General features: G+C 51.2%; 1 protein-coding gene across 2 annotated transcripts in view; it reads right to left on the bottom strand.

Annotated features, from left to right (window-relative positions):
• The window catches only part of ANXA11 (annexin A11), a 41,924-nt gene that overhangs the window by 8,349 nt on the left and 15,712 nt on the right, over window positions 1-17,863 (bottom strand). For both annotated transcript variants that reach the window (XM_065922717.1, XM_065922716.1), the window contains exons 2-9: window positions 8,241-8,303; window positions 6,494-6,606; window positions 5,183-5,569; window positions 3,828-3,915; window positions 3,493-3,587; window positions 2,772-2,885; window positions 562-652; window positions 111-190 (exon numbers count right to left, since the gene is read on the bottom strand). In XM_065922717.1, coding sequence (XP_065778789.1) covers window positions 111-190; window positions 562-652; window positions 2,772-2,885; window positions 3,493-3,587; window positions 3,828-3,915; window positions 5,183-5,569; window positions 6,494-6,606; window positions 8,241-8,295 — 1,023 coding nt within the window. In that variant the 5' untranslated portion in view covers window positions 8,296-8,303. The remainder of the gene's footprint in view (window positions 1-110; window positions 191-561; window positions 653-2,771; window positions 2,886-3,492; window positions 3,588-3,827; window positions 3,916-5,182; window positions 5,570-6,493; window positions 6,607-8,240; window positions 8,304-17,863) is intronic.

Here is a 17,863-nt window from a genome sequence, read left to right as displayed (position 1 = left end):
AGGCAAGGCCACTCCTTGGAGTCACATCCCTCCCTCCCTGCTCCTCCTCCCTGTGGCTCAGACGTCCACCTCTCCCTGCCGTGGGCCCAAGCTCTGCCCTGGGAAAGTACCTGACAGAGAGAGATGAGGAGCCGCTGGAAGTGCCCTGACGTGTCGCTCCGAATGGCCTCCTCCAGAGTCTTTTTGAATTCTGAAAGCAAGATGCAGGGAAGGGGCACCCTGTAGCCCCGTGGACCAAGCTGCCCACTGCACACAGTCAACAGTGAGCCTGGCATGAGGAGACAGGAGGCCCACATGGCCCCCAGGAACATACAAGTGGAGACCAGGAAGGGCTACGACTCCCAGGCTGACCTGGCCCTAGTCGTGCCCAGGAGGTTTCCCTCAGCCCTCCCTTAACCTCAGTCACCTGCTTCTGTGTAAACAGCAAGCAGGGCTGGGCCTGGGATGGAAGCCCAGTGTGTTGGGGATGGTAGGAGATGAGGAGATAAGGCCAGGAAGGAAGAGTTCAGGCCCCGGGAGAGGGTGTGGCCATGGCGGGTGAGGCCCTGGGGCCAGTCTAACCTGTCTTGTAGAGCCTGTTCAGTTCCCGGATGTGCTCGTTGCTGCGGGAGGCGAGGATCTCAATCAGGCAGGCTTCATCAGTGCCCGCCCCCTGTGGAGCCAGAGCACAGGACAAAGCAGGAGCTTGTGATAGCCTCCTCGCTGGCAGGCAGGGAAGGGCAGGTGCCATGATCCCCCAGGACACAAACCCCAGGGGAAGAGGCCACAGACACAGACCCACCCATCATGCTGCTGCTGCTACCCTGGCCTGAAGCAGCCGAACTCCCCCACACAGACTCAGGAAAGTACCAGGGAAGATAGCAACATGGTGACAAGTGGAGGTCCATTTAAGCATTATCCCCATTCCATCTTCCAGGACACCAAGAAATCAGAGAAGTGTGGTGACTTGTCCAAGGCACACAGTAAACGGTGGGGCTGAGAGGCAGCCCTAGATCTGTTTTACCCCAAGTTCAGGCCATGGACAAGGTGACAAACAACTGAGAAAACGGGTTGGAAGCGAGAGCATGGACATGCGGGAAAACCTGACTCCCAGGGTGGAGAGTGGAGCATCCTGAGACTCTGAAGAAAAGGCAACAACATTGAGGATGGAAGGGACAGTGAGAGGGAGGGGACAGGGTCAGCAGCCTGGCTTCTGTATCGGGTTGCATCTCGGTTCTGACGATCACTAGCTATGTGACTTTCGGCATGTTACTTCACCTCTCTGTGCCTCTGGTTCCTTGACCATAAAATGGGAGTGATACTGGGGGCAGATATGGTAGGGTGTCCTGGAAACAAGAGAATCAAGAAGGACCTTCTTGACATAAGAGAAACCATTTCTGGTCTAAGCCATTTTGTGATCTAAGCCTGGCCACGGTACTTGTCCTTAAGGGAACAACAGAGCAGTAGGAAAGATAACAAAACATATGCAAAGACCCTGGATTCTGTGTCAATGGTAAAGACAAGCCTGAAGCACTTTTTTGAGCTGTTCCGCAGAATTTAAACCCCCTTGGGCACTCAACCACCAAAACAAATGGAACCTAAGGGATGATGATGTTGACCTTTTCAGGTATGGACTCTGTGAACCATCCAAGCCCCTTCATGAACATGCACCTGTTAGCTTAAAATTATCCCTAGTTTGCAGTTCCAGGAGACACTGCTTTGGGAAAGATCCCTGATGTTCTCACTTGCTGCAAGTAATAAATCCCTCTCCTGATTCTTGGGCTTCCCCGGTAGCTCAGAGAGTAAAGACTCTGCCTGCAATATAGGAGACTCGGGTTTGATCCCTGGGTTGGGAAGACCCCCTAGAGAAGGGAATGGCAATCCACTCCAGTATTCTTACCTAGAGAATCTCATGGACAGACAAGCCTGGCAGGCTACAGTCCATGGAGTCACTTTCTCCTACTCCTTGACTTAGTTGTGTCTTTTGACACCCACAGAGAGATGAACCTAGTTTCAGGGGATGTCCCTTCGGGGCAGGAAGAGTCACTGTGCCCACTAGGCCCTGAGGACTGTTACGTTTCTTCTGGGGCACCTGCTCAGTTCACAAGGACTCCCCCATCTGTGGGAGTGGCCCCACCCCATCCATAGGACACCTACTGAGGGACACCTGCTTGACAGTCACAGGACTAGGGGGAGGCTGAACCCAAAGTCCATCAAAACCTGCCTCCTATTTGGAATTTAGACCAAGGGACAGCTGGCCTCCTCTGTGGCTGGATCTCTGACAGGTACTCAGGGAGGGGTCCAAAGGGATGCTGTGCCAAAGAAGGAGAGGCACAGAAGCAGATGGAAGAAAGAAGCAGACACTCAAGCAACAAACATGAGAAATTCTGCCCAGTCCCGTCCCTCTCCAAGTCAGGCTGCTGTCTCTATCCTCCTGATTCTCCACCCTGGCTCTGCTTAAGGTCCTCAAGAGTGTTCTGTTACCTGCTAACAACAGAGTCCTGATGAATGAGGATGATATCATCCACTCCTCCCACCCCTACTAGCACTGCATCACTGATTTTCTCTGAGTCCCAGCTCCTACCATTTAAGGCAGAGAGACTTAGATGCTCCCTGATGATGAGTGATGCGTCATTTGCCTCTTTGAGGAGCCACCAGAAGTTCCCTTTTCTATAGTACTTGGACCCCAGGAGCTATGCTGACAATAGTAGCTAATAATCGAGCTAAGACATACCACGTGGTCTAGGTCTTTATGTTCATCATGTCCACACACAAACACAGAACATACACACCTTGATAGCTTCCTTTATCTCATAAGCATCAAAGAGGACAGGCGTCTTCATCAGGGCCAAGATGGTCTTCTCAAAGTTTCCTGACAGTTCAGATTTCAGATCTTTGATCAAATCCTAATTGGACATTCAGACAAACAAACAAGACCTATTTTGAGAAACCACAGGAAGTGACCAATAGGGAACAATATCCCAGATCCAGCAGCATTTACACAAAAGACAATCCTCAGGCCCCAGCCTGACCTGCAGAATTGTAAACTGCATTTGAACCAGATTCCCAGAGAACTCATAGCCCATTAAAGTAAGAGAGACACTAGGCCAGAGCACTAGTCTGCATGTACTAGTCTATATGTACCCAGTGGTTATCTTTCTATTAATTAAGATCCAAAAGCCCCCAAATTCAAACTTTCATGTGTTCAGTACTTAAAGCCTCTTCCTTCAAAGAGAAATAACTTGCCCATAGTCTCAGTGAGTCACGCAGAGCCAGGATGGAACCCAGATCCCTGGCACCTCTCAGCAAACTAGTACCCTGTGGACTCTGGGATTTCTGTTTCAGAGCATCCTTTGTCTCTAGAAGATGCCATCAGTTGACAGCCACCAAGAAATGCCCTAACATGCCTTACAGTTCATCTAGGAGATCCAGGTCCCGAGGAAAAGCAGGAGTAGGTTGCTCCTATCAGGAGGATATGCCCTGATTCAGGAAGGAACCCCCACCAACACTCACCTTCCCATATGCTGTCTTAAAGGACAGGAGGATCTGCTGCCGTTGCTTGTTGGAGCGACTACCCAGGCAGTCAATGATGGCCTGCTCGTCAGTCCCTGGTGGAAGGAGAGGTGGGAGTGGGCATGGCTGGGGTCACGGGGATGCTCTGTGGCTAGAGACTTTCTTGGCCTGGTTCCTCCAATTCTCCCGAGTATCCACAATACATCCCCATATCCACCTTCTCTAACACACGGTCCAGGCTGCCTCCACCCAGCGACCCCAGCCCACAGAGCCACTGTGTAACTGCCGAGGGAGTCAGGAGGCAGTTGGGACTCATGCCACACTGGGTCTCTCACCAAAGCCCTTCATGGCCTTCCGCAGGACCTCAGCATCTCGCAGGGGGTCAAAGCCAGATGCATCTGTGATGGTGCCTCGGTTTCCAAACTACTCAGACAGACAGACAGACAGTAAGATGCTACATTTCCTAGATGTGAGACTGCCTGGCCCAGACTCTGGAAATGACCTTTCTTCTAAAAGCTGGGGGACCTGAAGGAGCCTGCAGTTGACAGCACAGGGAACTCAACACTGAGCCGGCCTAACGTACATTACCTGTCCTCGTGTCCTGGCACTGAAGCATCTGCCTGGCTCCCGTGGCTCAGAGCCTACCTAGAGTTGAGTCCTGGTGCTGGAAATCTACCCTATGCCCGGGTCCTCCAGGCCTGGGCTCCTGATGAGGGGGAGGCCTCAGGAACAGGGTCCGGCCTCTCCTCAAGGCCTCAGCACTGCACATCGGGGCTCCCCTAACAGGCCTGGCTCAGTCACTCTGTGCACATCACAAACAGGTGCTCCTCCGGGATGCCTTCATGTGCCCAGCCTTCACGACAGTACATGCAAATCGGCTACCTCCTAGATTCACTCTGGTTTCCTGGCACCATGTTCTGGACTCTACGACCTGCTTGCCTGCTGGGCTTCTTCCTCAAATGACGGCTACACTCCAAGCACACTGGATTTTTCCTGCCTAAACTCTCCCTTGATGGATGATCTAGGACGAACTGTCTTTAACAGAGGAGATAAGCTGAGAGAAAGATGAGGGGAAGGCAGATAGGGACGATGTAGGGCAGGGCAGGGCAGGGGTGGAGGGACGTGTGGGTGTTGGGGAAGGAGGGGAATGGACCCTCTGACTAAAAATAGTAGTCAACCACATTCCACTAGCCCTGTGCTTGGCTGGTTTGGCTGTGTAACCATGACAATGAATTCTAGGCTCTGCAAACACGAACTGCTCACCAAAATGAGCCAAGAGCAGTCCTGAAAGAACCGGCAACAATTTTCCACACTCAAAGGGGCTGGTTTTGAGTCTGGGAGGACACATCCAGGGATTAAAGACTAAGGGCCACTGGGCAAAGGCCTTTTGAGACAGTTGTCACAAAGCCCAGGCAGTAAATAACACAAGAGGATGAAGACTACCTGGAGGCGTTCAAACCCGCCTCACAAGGGGACCATCTAACCAAGCTGGGACAAACAGGGCAGCTCCCTGGGCCCTCAGGAGTGCAAACAGGGGTGGGAAGTCTGTGAGAAAGTGACTCTGAACACTTGAGGTCAGAGCTACAGGACTGAGCCCTCCCCCGTCCCTGCTAGGGGACACTAGGCCCCTTGGGGTCTCAGGCCCTTAGGGCCAGGCCCAGACAGACAGTAGCACAGGATTGGCACTTACCTGGGCTGGGGACACGGCAGGGGTGACAGTCCCAGAACCTGAGTACCCTGGATAGCTTGGCACCGGCTGCTGCCCAGGAGGTGGCACTGGTGACTGTCCGGGGTAGGTCATGGGCGGCTGTCCAGGGTAGGCCCCCGGGGGCTGCTGCCGAGGGGGCAACATGGGCTGGCCTGGCACAGGGGCCCCTGGGTATGGCGGATATGAAGGCATCCCAGAGGGTGGGTTTCCTCCAGGGGGCGGGTACATTCCATACGAAGGAACAGGCTGCTGGGCGGGAGGGGGCTGCCCGAAACTCCCCGGGGGAACTGGAGGGTAACCAGCCCCAGGGGCCCCTGGGTACAGGTTTGGCACGTTGGCTCCTCCAAACGTCCCGGACATGTTGGCTGCCTGAAAGTCCACAAAGCAGAGCCTTAGACTAACAGCCCTGGAGAGGTAAGGCCACACTCCATCCATCTATCTGCCCTTCCCCACCCTGAGCCCTGCAGTGGGTGCCCAGGAGCCACTCTCAGCCCAAGCTGACTCCGAGCACCACTGCCTTCTCAGCAGACCAACCGTGCCCACCAACCTTGTCGCACATGCCCTCCGCCTGCACCACTGACCCCTTAACCTGCCTGTGTACCAAAGCACCCACATTCGCTTTAACACCACACCACTGTTTTTTTATGCTACTGTCTGTCTCCTCCCAGTGGATGGTAGGTACTCCTAGGCTGGGGTTTTCGATCCCCAGCACCTACAATGGGCCTGGTGCAAATTAGACTATGTAGTGGTTACACTGTTCACACTGAGCATACGTTTATCTTTAGATTATAAAATACACCATTTTATAAGCAAATCAAAAGTAGCACGCCTGCCTGTGTTACCAGGCACCTGCCCCCAGGCCCAACCAGGACAGTCATCCACATGTACCAACATGGACAACACACACCTGCATGTGGTCACATGTGCATCACACACACACACACCCCCACCTTCCTCCCGTCCCTATGCTAAGAGCATACAGAAGGTGCTCAACGCATATTCCTCACCCCTACCCAATCCCCCAGCGCTGAAAGAAACCTGGAAGACCACGCAGCCCAACAAATTGCCCCACCCTCACTTTACAGTCGAGAAAAACGAGATGCACAGAGAGACTGTGAGCTGGTGAGAGCCTTGATGGAAACCCTTCTGTCCTAAGATATCCTGTAGATATCTCCAGCTCTGGGTGCCCACAGGTAAACACACACCCCTGACACCATGGAAGCTAGCAGCTTTTCTCCCTCTGGCCCCACAAGAGTAGCCCCTGGGGCAGCCCAGTGGGAGGGCTGGACTCACCACTCCTGAGAGGTAGTCCTGGTTGAACTGCCCTGCGTAGTTGGCCACGTTATCCAGCCCGATGGGAGGCATGGTGGGTGGTGGGTAGCCAGCACCTCCCCAGGCACCGCCACCTGAAAGCAACACCGAGTCCATCAGTCCCCCGATTAGCCACCAAGAGGACAAGGCAGAGACGTCAAGCTCCCAGGTGGTCAGACAGGAGGCCAAACAGAGCCTTGGGCAGTCCTATGGGCCACAATGAAAACGCTCAGGCAACATAGTCTAGCCTGATCCCACTGCCAGAGAAGAGAAGAAGGAACCTTCCCCACCTTTCAGGGAGGAAGGCACCGCTCAGCAAACATTCCCAAGACTCTCTGCAGGGTATTACGGTAGGAGGGCCACGGGCAGACCTGCTCTGCTGGGCTCACCACCACGGACCAGGAGTACAGACAGGTCACTCGGGGAGGGTGTGCTGAGCCCAGCAGAGAGGGGGCTCAGGGAGCACTCAGAGTCCACAGTGACGGGAAAGCACGGCGGGTGGGGTGGGGTGTCCTGCTCATTTGGTGGTATGCAGTCCCCACATGTGTGTAAGAGGCGGGGAGAAGCAGGAAGACAGGACAGAGGGAGACAGGGCTTGGCTGTGGAAAACAGACACCTGTCCTAGTCAAGAGGACAACTGGGGAACAGCAGTACAAAGTCCCAGCTCTGAAACCAGCAGGGCTGGGGTATGTGCCCTGGGCGAGCACTCAACCAGCCTGGCTCAGTTTCCTCATGAGAAGTGGGCATAATCAGTGATGGCCTCAAACTGCTACGAGGAGGATTGAGAGAGTTACTTCCAGGCAGGGCTTAGCCGGGAACCTGGTGAGCGTTCATGTGTGACAGCCCTCACCGTAGCCCTCACGAGTAGCACAGCAGCTAGCATCACGGCTGGCCTGTCAGAAGCAGCCCTGTCCACAGCCGCGAAAAGGCCCTGGGGGCCTCCAGTGTGGCTCTCCAGCTCCGGGACACTCAGGACAGAGCCTCCCCGGAATCACCCGCCAGTTCCCTCTCCTGCTGCTCAGGTGCTGACAGAGGCGGAGGTGGTGGGACACAGACAGCTGCCAGGCTGGCGCAGCCTCCCTGCTACTGGCCCACAGCAGCAGCTGCAGCAGTAACATCTGACCCCCAGGGACCGCCTCTACTTCCTGCCCGTGCAGGGGCCCTGCTGCTGGGAAGCCATGCGCCGTGCACACAGGGCAGTAGGAGTGACCGGACCTCAGAGGACACCGCCAGAGCCTTCACCGGCTACCGCGGTCCTGTCTGGGCCAGCGCAGTGATGGAGACGCTGGAATTCATTCGCAAAGGAGAAAACTGCGTCTCAGAGAATGGAACATGTTTGTCTGTTCCTAATACTGGAGAAGGAAATGGCAACCCATTCCAGTACTCTTGCCTAAAAACTTCCATGGACAGAGGAGCCTGCTGGGCTATAGTCCCTGGGGTCACAGAGAGTCAGATAAGACTGAGCGACTTCACACTTCACGCCCATCAGCTAATAAGGCAAGAGACTGGGGCCTGGCCTCATCCTGGCTTTTCAGAAGTGGCTTCAAACCCTGGCCTCACCTGGCCCCAGGATCCAAGCTCTTCTCCAACCCCTTCCCACCTGGCTGCACTGTGTGGGTATGAAAGGAGCAAGGAAATGACTGGAAAGCACCATCACTCCTCCCCTCTGCATGCCTGGATGCTGTGAAGAGAGGGCAATCCCTCCCCCACAGGCCCCAGACCTTCTTACCTGGTGCAGCTGGTGGGTAGCCACCTGCGGGCGGGGGGTAGCCTGGGTAGCTCATGGCTAGATCTGAAAGGAAAGAGGAAAGTGTGCTCAGGCTCGGCCAGAGGCTCCCATTAGCTTTACGAGAGAACAGCGACACCCACAAGCCAACCCCGGCAGGAGGAGCTGCATGAGGCCTGACCCGAGGTGGGGCAACCCAGCTCACCCTTTACCCACCAGGCCCTTGCCAGAAACCGCAATCGGGGCATTACAGGATTCACCACCCACGAGATGGTGAGTTTCCTTCAAAACCCCTTCCACCCAAGCTCCACTCCCGCCTGTGCGGACAAGGGATGCTGCATGTGTGAAGCTGCTCTCCCGTCTCTCTCTCAGGGGTCCAAGTCTATTTGCCTGAATCTTCTTTATTACCATCCAGCCAGCATCGGGGAAAGCCCACGCTCCCACCTCCCTGTGCCCGACCTACAGACCCCGAGCGATCCACAGCGGCCTCTGAGTTGGATCTGCCCCAAACTACACTTTTTGTTCTCCAGCCTCTGGTTCACCCAGCAAGGGAATCCTTTGAACCTATTTCTGGGATGACCATTCCCAGAAATAAGGAGAGCCCTCAGGAGGGCTCATCTGATCAAGTGAGGCAGTACCATCCTGTCCCTACAGATGGAGCTCAGAGAGGGCAAGAGACCTGCAGGTCAGTAGTAAGGGAAGGAGACAGGCCCAGAACCTAGAATTCTTGGTGATGGTGGGAAACCTGTCCTCAAAAACCTCTCTCAGTACAGATCCCTCTGCCGTGTCTCATGCTAGTGGAGCTGCCCAGAGGGACAAGATCTGTTGTGATATCACACTCTCAGACCACCAGCAACCTGCTTACTCCTGCCAATCAGTGGCTGTTGCAATTTGAGAGGCACCCAAGGACCAGTGAGAGTGAGGAGACCTGTAGGCTCCCCTAACAATCACACCTGCTGAGCCCAGGTGAGCTGCTCCTTGCAAGCCAGGCCCCAAGCGAGTTCTCAAAACTGCAGTGTGCATCAGAACCCACCTGGAGGGCTTGTTAAACACACTGCTGGGCTCCACCCGCAGGGTTTGGGTCAGTAGAGCCAGAATTCGTATTTCTAACTAGTTCCCAGGTGATGTTACTGGTCCAGGAACTCTGAGAAACACCTCTCTAGACACCATTATCCACCTACAAGATTCTGGGCCGCCCTTCACAGCTGCACTGGAGAACTGCGCACGCTGTTTTTAAGGAAGATGAAGGGCTTCCTTCCTTAAGGTGCCACTGGTCCCCACAAGTCTGGTTCTCAGCCCTCTGGGCATGGTAATTTATTTGGGTCAGTGGGTCAACGGGGGACTGCAATGGGAGGCCAGATGGCGGCCTAGTGACCTTGCAGAGAGCTAGAATTGGCGACCTGTGGTGGGGGCCAGAGACCTTTTCCCAAGCACGCTGCGAAGAGGCAAGTAAGGTCCCCAGTGGTGCTTTCAGCCTGACCCCTCTGCCAGAACCCTGAGGCCTCGCTGGCGAGGCAACACCCTGGGGACCTGAACGATGGATGGGCCAGGAACCTCCTCATGGAATAAAGAGGAACCGCCCATCGGAGAAACAGAGGAGCTGCAGTCCTGTTCCTGACACCGTTCTCCCTGGAGACCACCTCCCAGAGGAATGAGCCTGGAGGCCTCATCCACAGTGGGATGGGAAAGCAAAACGGAGGAGTAGGATACTCCCCTGTTCCCTACATCAACGTAAAATGTCAGCCAGACACTAAGCTTCAGACTTCAGAAGCAGCCCTTACCCCCAAAGATAAAATTAAGTTTCTGTGTAAGACAGAAATAAGGAAAGTAGCATAAAGACAAGAGAAAGGACAAATTTAGGAAAAACGTTTTATGGTAAGAAAAAGACCAATAACCTTTAGAGAAACTCAAATGATGCAAACTATAACTGAAAAGGAACATTAGATGTTCACCCTCACTAACATGGTGAGGCTCGCCAAGTGAAAACACAGAGATGTTGAAATTAAAAACGACAGTCTTTGACTCAGAAGCTCTACTTCTGGAAATCTATTTCCCAGATGCACTTAACTGTGACATTTACTACAACAACAACAACAACAACAAGGAATCCCTAAATAACCACCTGCAAGAGGCTGGTTAAATAAATCACAACGGATCCACACAAGGGATACTTTGTATATTATACTCATATATCTATATATTATATACTTCAGAATTAGCCAGCTCTATGAGTGGAGATTTGAAATGATCACCATTATTAATCAAGGTGTAGTGCTGTGTGTACGCTAACTTTAAAAAAAGAAAATGTACAAATTTAGCACTGAACACACAAACACACACACCCTACAATCCCTGGAATGTTAAACAAGAAACTAGGTAACACTGATTGCCTCTGGAGGGGAAAACTGGAATAGAAATGAAATTCACTGTTTATATTTGCATTTCTTGCCACATGCATTTGGGCCTATTAAAAAAACAACTTTAAAAAAGACCCAATTCAGTTGGGGATTTCTGAGCTCACTTGAGGTCGTGGCTGTTCTTCCAAGATTCGAATAACTCACACAGGGTCCATTCAGCGCAAGGCAGCCCAGCTCTGAGCCTGGGGTTAGGATTATTATATAAATACACCATGGCACTTGGACCTGGAGGGACTGCTAGGGTTCCTGCCTGGGGGAGAGCCACAGGACAGCTTCAGCCACTCACAGGGTGATGGTGCTCATTCCCAGAGCTCCCTGATGATGAGCTCTGCCCTGCAGTGTCCACAGGCCGGGTCTAATTCTACACCCAAAAAACAGTCCTTCCTCCCACGCCCCCCTTGGTTTCTCCTCTCCCCAAAAGCCCACCTCCAGTCTTCCCCTCTTCTGAAAGAACAGTCTCATTTTCTTCCCACCATTTCCCGCCTGAATTAGTTTCACGTTGGTGACCCGCTCCCTTCTCACTCGCAGAGCTCCCTTGGGAAGCAAAGGCTCCAGGTAGGGTGTGGAGAGACCACAGCAGTAGCTCCCCCAGCGTCCCTGGACTGGTAATACCTGCATGTTCTGGACAATGGAGACAGGATGCTGATGCCTGTTAAATTTCCCCCCTCCATTCTACCTGTTGCTCCAGACTACAAGATCTCCTGCAATCTGGACCAGTATCAAGCATCTTAGAGCTCTCTCTCAGGTCTCTTTTATATTCACTAGTTGGGAAAATGTGGCATTTGCGTTCTTCCCAGAGAGTGACACTGAAAGGGCGCTCCTGCACTGTCGCTACCAACCTCTCCCCACCCAGGACCACTCAATCAGTTATTGGACCACCTAACTCTACCACAGCCTGATCGACACCCATTTCCTCATCTAGTTCACAACAGTAGGAAGAGGGCCTCCGTCAAATGAGGAGTCTAACACATCTCCCCCAACTCCTAGAGCGCCTAGAGCACTCTAGCTTATCTGTCTAGGAATCTCCAGGAGAACAGCAAAGGCAGCCAGGGAACCTGGGTCGACCTTTGGGGGCCCTATCCTCAATCCCAGTGCCCTGGCTCGCCCCCTCCCAACAACCACATGTCCTAGCAGAGTCCAGGATCAGCAGGCAACTCTTAGACTCCCAACATCTACAGTCTTCGCCTCACCTTTTTAAAATAATTTTACTCATTTATTTTTGGTTGTGCTGGGTCTTTGTTGCTACGCAGGCTTTTCTCCAGTCATGGCAAGTGGAAGCTGCTCTCTAGCTGCAGTGTGTGGGCTTCTAGTCGCACTGGCTTCTCTTGCTGTGGAGCATGGGTCCCAGGGCACACAGGCTTCAATAGCTGCACACGTGGGCTTAGCAGTTGGTAGCTTCCAGGCCCTAGAGCACAGGCTCAATAGCTGTGGCACACAGGCTTTGCTGCTCCACGGCATGTGGGATCCTCCCAGATTAGGGATTCAACCCATGTCTCTTGACTGGCAGGGGGATTCTTTACTACTGAGCCACCAGGGAAGCCCCCCTTTTTCTGCGAAAATTAAGAAATTTGCTTATGGCCCAGTCTTTACATACGCTGGCCTCCACTTTTTCTCAAGAGGCCACCAGCAGGGTCCGCTGCCCTTGGCAAAGTTAGTCTGCACCCGGGGTACCAAATCTGGCTCAGAGGGGAGTTCAGGCAAGGCATGGTGGGGGCAGGGGTGGAGCCCTCACCCTCCCCTCCACTCTGTCCAACCCTCACTCTGCACAACAAAAGGTAACACAGTGAATGACCTGCAGATCTGCTTTCTCTTTGGCATCTACAAATATCACACCTTCTATGCTGACCAATGCCTTCCTCCTACTTCTGCCCTTTAACAAAGAAAAAAGGTGCCTGCGTGGGGTGCTTCACATAGTGGGACAGGCCGGGATTCTGACAGGCCAGGCACTTCCCTGTTCTGTGCCGGCTATCATCAGGGCACTCTGTCTTGGGACTCACTGGAGAGGGCCTCCAGGTGCCGCAGGCAGCTGGCCTCTTCCGGGACTAATCCAGTTCCTAGAAACCAGTCTCTGGGGAACTTTCAGCCTCAAGTACTGTCTCTCAAGATGCAGCACAAATACCAGCCTTCCCTTCCTTCCTCACTGGGACCATCTACCTGCAGCTGTGCACCAAATTTCATCCAGCTGTGGCCCTCTCTGGCTAAACTAGGGCTTCTCATGCTTCAGGCTGCAAGACAATCACGTGCTGGACTTGTTTTAACCCAGATTGTCAGGTCCTGGCCCCACAGTCTCTGCAGGGTGGGTTTGGGAACTGGCCCCAAAATGCTGATGCTGCTTGACTCTGGACCAGTTTCTGCAGCACTGCTTCCTCATGCATGAGAATCACCTGGACAGCTTGCTAAAAATGCTCAGGCCTTGGCCCCAATCATTCTGGGAACTTCAATCTGGGACGGTCCTGGGAATGTGAAATATAAACAAGCACCCTATCCCCATCTCCAGGAATTCTGATGTAATTGATTCTACACTCCACAATCTAGGAAATGCTTTTTCCTTTGAGGTACTTGGACACTTTCTAGCTTATTCTATCTAATCTTTATTCTCAGCAGTAAGTAAACTCTGAGGATAAACACCAAGATCTGAGCATCCCACGGTCCCTTGAGACCAAGCCTCAGCTTACTTGGTGAATGCTGGAAGCAGAAAGCAGGTACAGAGGGGGCTTCTCGGGGCCTATAAAGTGGCTTATTCCCTAAAACCGTGTACATGTATACAAGAATACCATTACATTTCAAGGATTCCACAAGAGTAGGCACCCAGAGTCCTCAAACACAGCAATCTAGAAACACGGTATTGGGAGAAGAGGCAAAATCACCCAGAACAAGAGGTACCTCACTGCCCTGACCTAGCCACCACCCCCCATAATAAAGAGTCTTGCCATTCCCCCACCTCAAGAGTGGGAGATGGAGATATATGTTAGGCTGGCTATGCTCTCTGCACATATTCTCGTGTCCTGCCTGACTTCCAGTGATGTGGAGGAAAAAGGATGGTGGCAGGGCCATGCATGCCTGGCACAAGGATCATGCAGTGTCCTCCCCAGAGGGCTAGGATTGCAGCAGGCTTACACCGAGAGAAGGCAGAAACCTGGAGCTCTTCCTGGGCCAGAAGTCACATGCCGTGAGACCTCCCGCCCAATGCCCAGCAGCAAACCAAAAGGGCCTGGACTAGAGTGCATGCCCTATGGGATGACCCCTTCCCAGTCTGGGGACTGGAGTACTTATTTGTGTTAGCTCATTAATACTAAATCTTCAATCTGTTTTTATGTGAAAATTTACATGTAGAGCTTACACCATACAGTTCAGATGATCCCTGCTGGTTTCTTTTTAAAAATCAAAGGAAGAGAAGACAAACTACAGAATGGGGGGAAGACGTTTAAAAAGACACATGTGATAAAGGACTGTTGCCCAAAATATAAAAGGAACTCTTAAAAACTACAGTATGTATATCTGAAACTAACACAACACTGTAAATCAACTATACTTCAATTTTTTTTAAAAGGTAAGAAAACTCAATTAAAAATGGGCAAAAGATCTGAACAGATACTTTCCCCCAAAATACATACACATGGCAAAAAAAATGTACGAAAAGATGCTCAACACCACACATGCTTAGGGAACTGCAAATTAAAATAACAGTGATATACCACCACACACCTATCAGAATGGCAGGAATACAAAACACCGATGACACCAAATGCCAATGAGGGTGTGAAGCAACAGAAACTCATTCACTGCTGCTGTAAATGCAAAATGGTACAGCCACTTTGGAAGGCAGTTTGGCAGTTTCTTACAAGCTAAACATACTCTCAGCTTATGATCTAGCAATAGCACTCCATGGTATTTACCCAAAGGGGCTGAAAATATATGTGCACACAAAAATCTGTACATGGATATTTACAGCTGCTTTCTTCATAACTGCCAAAATATGGAAACAAGCAAAATGCCTTCAGATGGTGAATGGATAAACTGTGGTACATCCAGACCATGGAATATTATTCAGCAGTAAAAGAAGTGAGCTGTCAAGCCATGAAGAGACAAGGAGGAACCTTAAATGCATGTTACTAAGAGAAAAACGCCAGCCTGAAACGGTTATGTTCTGCACAGTTCCAACCACATGTTATTCTGAGAGAGGTATAACTATGGAGAAGTTAAAAAAAAAATCAGTGATTACCAGGAGTTAGGGAAAGGAAGGCATGAACAGGCAGAGCACCGAAGATTTTTAAGACAGTGAAGCTATTCTGTATGACACGAAACAGTGGATATATTAGTCAAAATCCACAGAATGTACAACAGTAAGAGTGAATGCTAACAATAAACCATGGACTTTAGGCGATAATGGTATGTCAATATAGGGTCATCAACTCTAACTCTGATATGAGATACTGATAGTGGGGAAAGTGATGCTGTGAGCCTAAAGCTGCTCTATAAATTAAATTACATTTAAAAATTAAAAATAGGGCTTCCTTCGTGGTTCAGTGGTAAAGAATCCTGTTGCTCCGCCTGCCAATGCAGAAGACACGGGCTGGGTCCCTGATCCGGGAAGATCCCACACGCCATGGAACAACTAAGCCTGAGTGCTACAACTACTGAGCCGGTGCTCTAGAGCCTGGAAACTGCAGCCTCTGAGCCCATAGGCCACAACTGCCGAAGCCTGCAAGCTCTAGACCCCATGCTCCACAACCGAAAGAAACCACGCAATGAGAAGCCCACGCACCGCAACTAGAGAGTGGCCTCCATTTGCCAAAGCTAGAAAAGAGTCCACGTGGCACCAAAAGCCCAGCACAGCCATAAATAAGTAAATAATCATGAAAAAAATAAATAAATAAAACGAATATAAATACATTGTGTGGAAATTCAAACAGAAGAGAAAGGCACAAAGTGAAAAGCAAAATTCACTCTCTCCTCTAATCCCCTAGCCAAAGGTCACCACTGAGCAGATTCCAAAGTAAAATTCAAGATTCACTCTCTCCTCTAATCCCCTAGCCAAAGGTCACCACTGAGCAGATTCCAAAGTAAAATTCAAGACAAGACACACTTTCACACACACACACACACACACACACAAAATGCAAATACATATATGTTTATCTATAGTTTATATATATTCATATATAGAGAGAGATGTAAAACAAGAAAGAAATTTGTCTATCAACGAACACTCGCTCCAGTTCAGAGCTAGGTTTGGGCAGGCTCTGGTGTAATTAGTCAGCCACATGCCTCCCTGGCCCACTTCCTGCACCTGGCTGTTGGGAAGATGAACAGTTAGCCAGCCCTGAGCTGGTCTGAGAAGCTCTTGACGACCACACACAGCTGGGAAGCAATGACCCAGAGCAGGGTGCAAAAGGAGCCCAAAGTAAGGCTATTTAAGGTAGTTCAGTTCAAAGAATCTCATGGAAAAAGGTCCCAACCAGTGACCTGGAGCTAGGCCCTCACCTCCGCAGACCTTGGGTGTGACAGGTGGCTTCACCTCTCAGGGCTCTTCCTAGTTGGACTTCACAACTTCTGAAGGTGACACCTCTTCAGGTTTTCACCCCAACCCTAGATTTAGAGGCTCCCAAAATATCTATATTGGAAAGGAACTTGCAGTTCCCAACCATCTTGGTTTTGCAGCTAAAATATGCCAGGGACCCAGTTCACTCAAGTCACAAGCACATGGGGAGAGGGTCCAAGGTGGGACTCTGCCTTCCTGAGAGAGCAGAGGGTCCAAGGTGGAACTCAGCTTTCCTGAGAGAGAGCAGAGCCTCCCTGCCTTCCCGAAACAGGACTGTGTTACAAAACCTGTGACCACCGCAACCTGGGCTGGGCTGGTTTGTTTGGTGGTCCCAATCGGTCTTGCCTTTGATGACCTACTTTAAGACCTCTCTCTCCTCCAAGGGCAAAGGAAGACAGTGCAGTAACCGCTTTGAACTGGGGTCAGCCAAGGTCACTCCTCATGGCCAGGAGGTTCCAGAAACCCTCAAGTGCCTCAGCTGACTCCACAGGCCTCTACCCATACCTAGAGGGAGGAGGGGAGAGAAGCCTGGTACAGCCAAGCTCTGCCACACACAGGCCCTCCAAGCTTCACTCAGATCTAGCCTGGTCCATCTCCAGCTCAGCCCAGCCAAGCAGAAACAGGCAGCACGGTACAGAGCTCCGTGCTCCCTGAACTGTGTTCCCCAACACCAACTAACGTCTCATGAGTGAAGAATTTACCAGGTACCCACTTCAAAAAAGAGGCTAGTTGTCCAAAAACTTTGAAAACTGCTGCCTACTACATCCTCTTCCAGGAAAGTGCTCATTTTTGATAGCATAATAAAGACTCTGAGAAGTCCTATAACAGGTGTCTGCTTAACTTTACCCCTCAATTTCCCAAACTTACGAGACAACAGTGATAGCTGACATTTATCAAATACTCATCACGTACTAGGCCCTCTGTCAAGTGCCATACATAAACTGAACTTTACAACTCCCTAAGACACATAACACTGAGATCATGATCTCTGTAGTAGAGATAAGGAAATGGAGGTATGGAGAGATTACACAGCTTACCCTAAGGTCACGGCTAGTAAATGAAAAGCCAGGATTCAAACCCAGGCAGCCAAGCCCCAAAGTTCAGGACTTCACCCCTATAGTGCATTTCCTCCAGGGCCCACCAGCCCCAGAAACTACTATTTCAAAGATTGAAACTTTAAAAACACTGGTTGATGAAACAGAACAGAATTAGGAAGCAGGACACTAGGTTTTACTGTGATCTCAGGTATTTCACTAAAGGCAGTCTAGGGTGGTGGGAGGAACATGAACTCTGATGCCAGGAGGCCCAGATTCAAATCCCAGTTCTGCTCCACTGGGATGTGTGGTCTTGGGCAGGTTATTTAATATTCTGGGCCTCACTTTTCCACATCTGTAAAATGCAGATAATAACAGTTTAATATCAAATATGTTCCCATTATATCATTGTGAAAGTGAAAGTTGCTCAGCCGTGTCTGACTCTTTGCGACCCCATGGACTATACAGACCCCATGGAACTCTCCAGGCCAGAATACTGGAGTGGGTAGTCATTCTCCAGGGGGTCTTCCCAAACCAGGGTTTGAACCCAGGTCTCCGGCATTGCAGGTGGATTCTTTACCAGCTGAGCCACCAGGGAAGCCCAAGAATACTGGAGTGGGTAGTCTATCCCTT

The sequence above is a fragment of the Muntiacus reevesi genome, chromosome 2 (assembly GCF_963930625.1).
Source record: "Muntiacus reevesi chromosome 2, mMunRee1.1, whole genome shotgun sequence".
Lineage (NCBI taxonomy): Eukaryota > Metazoa > Chordata > Mammalia > Artiodactyla > Cervidae > Muntiacus > Muntiacus reevesi.
This window is presented reverse-complemented; position numbering and strand designations above follow the sequence as displayed.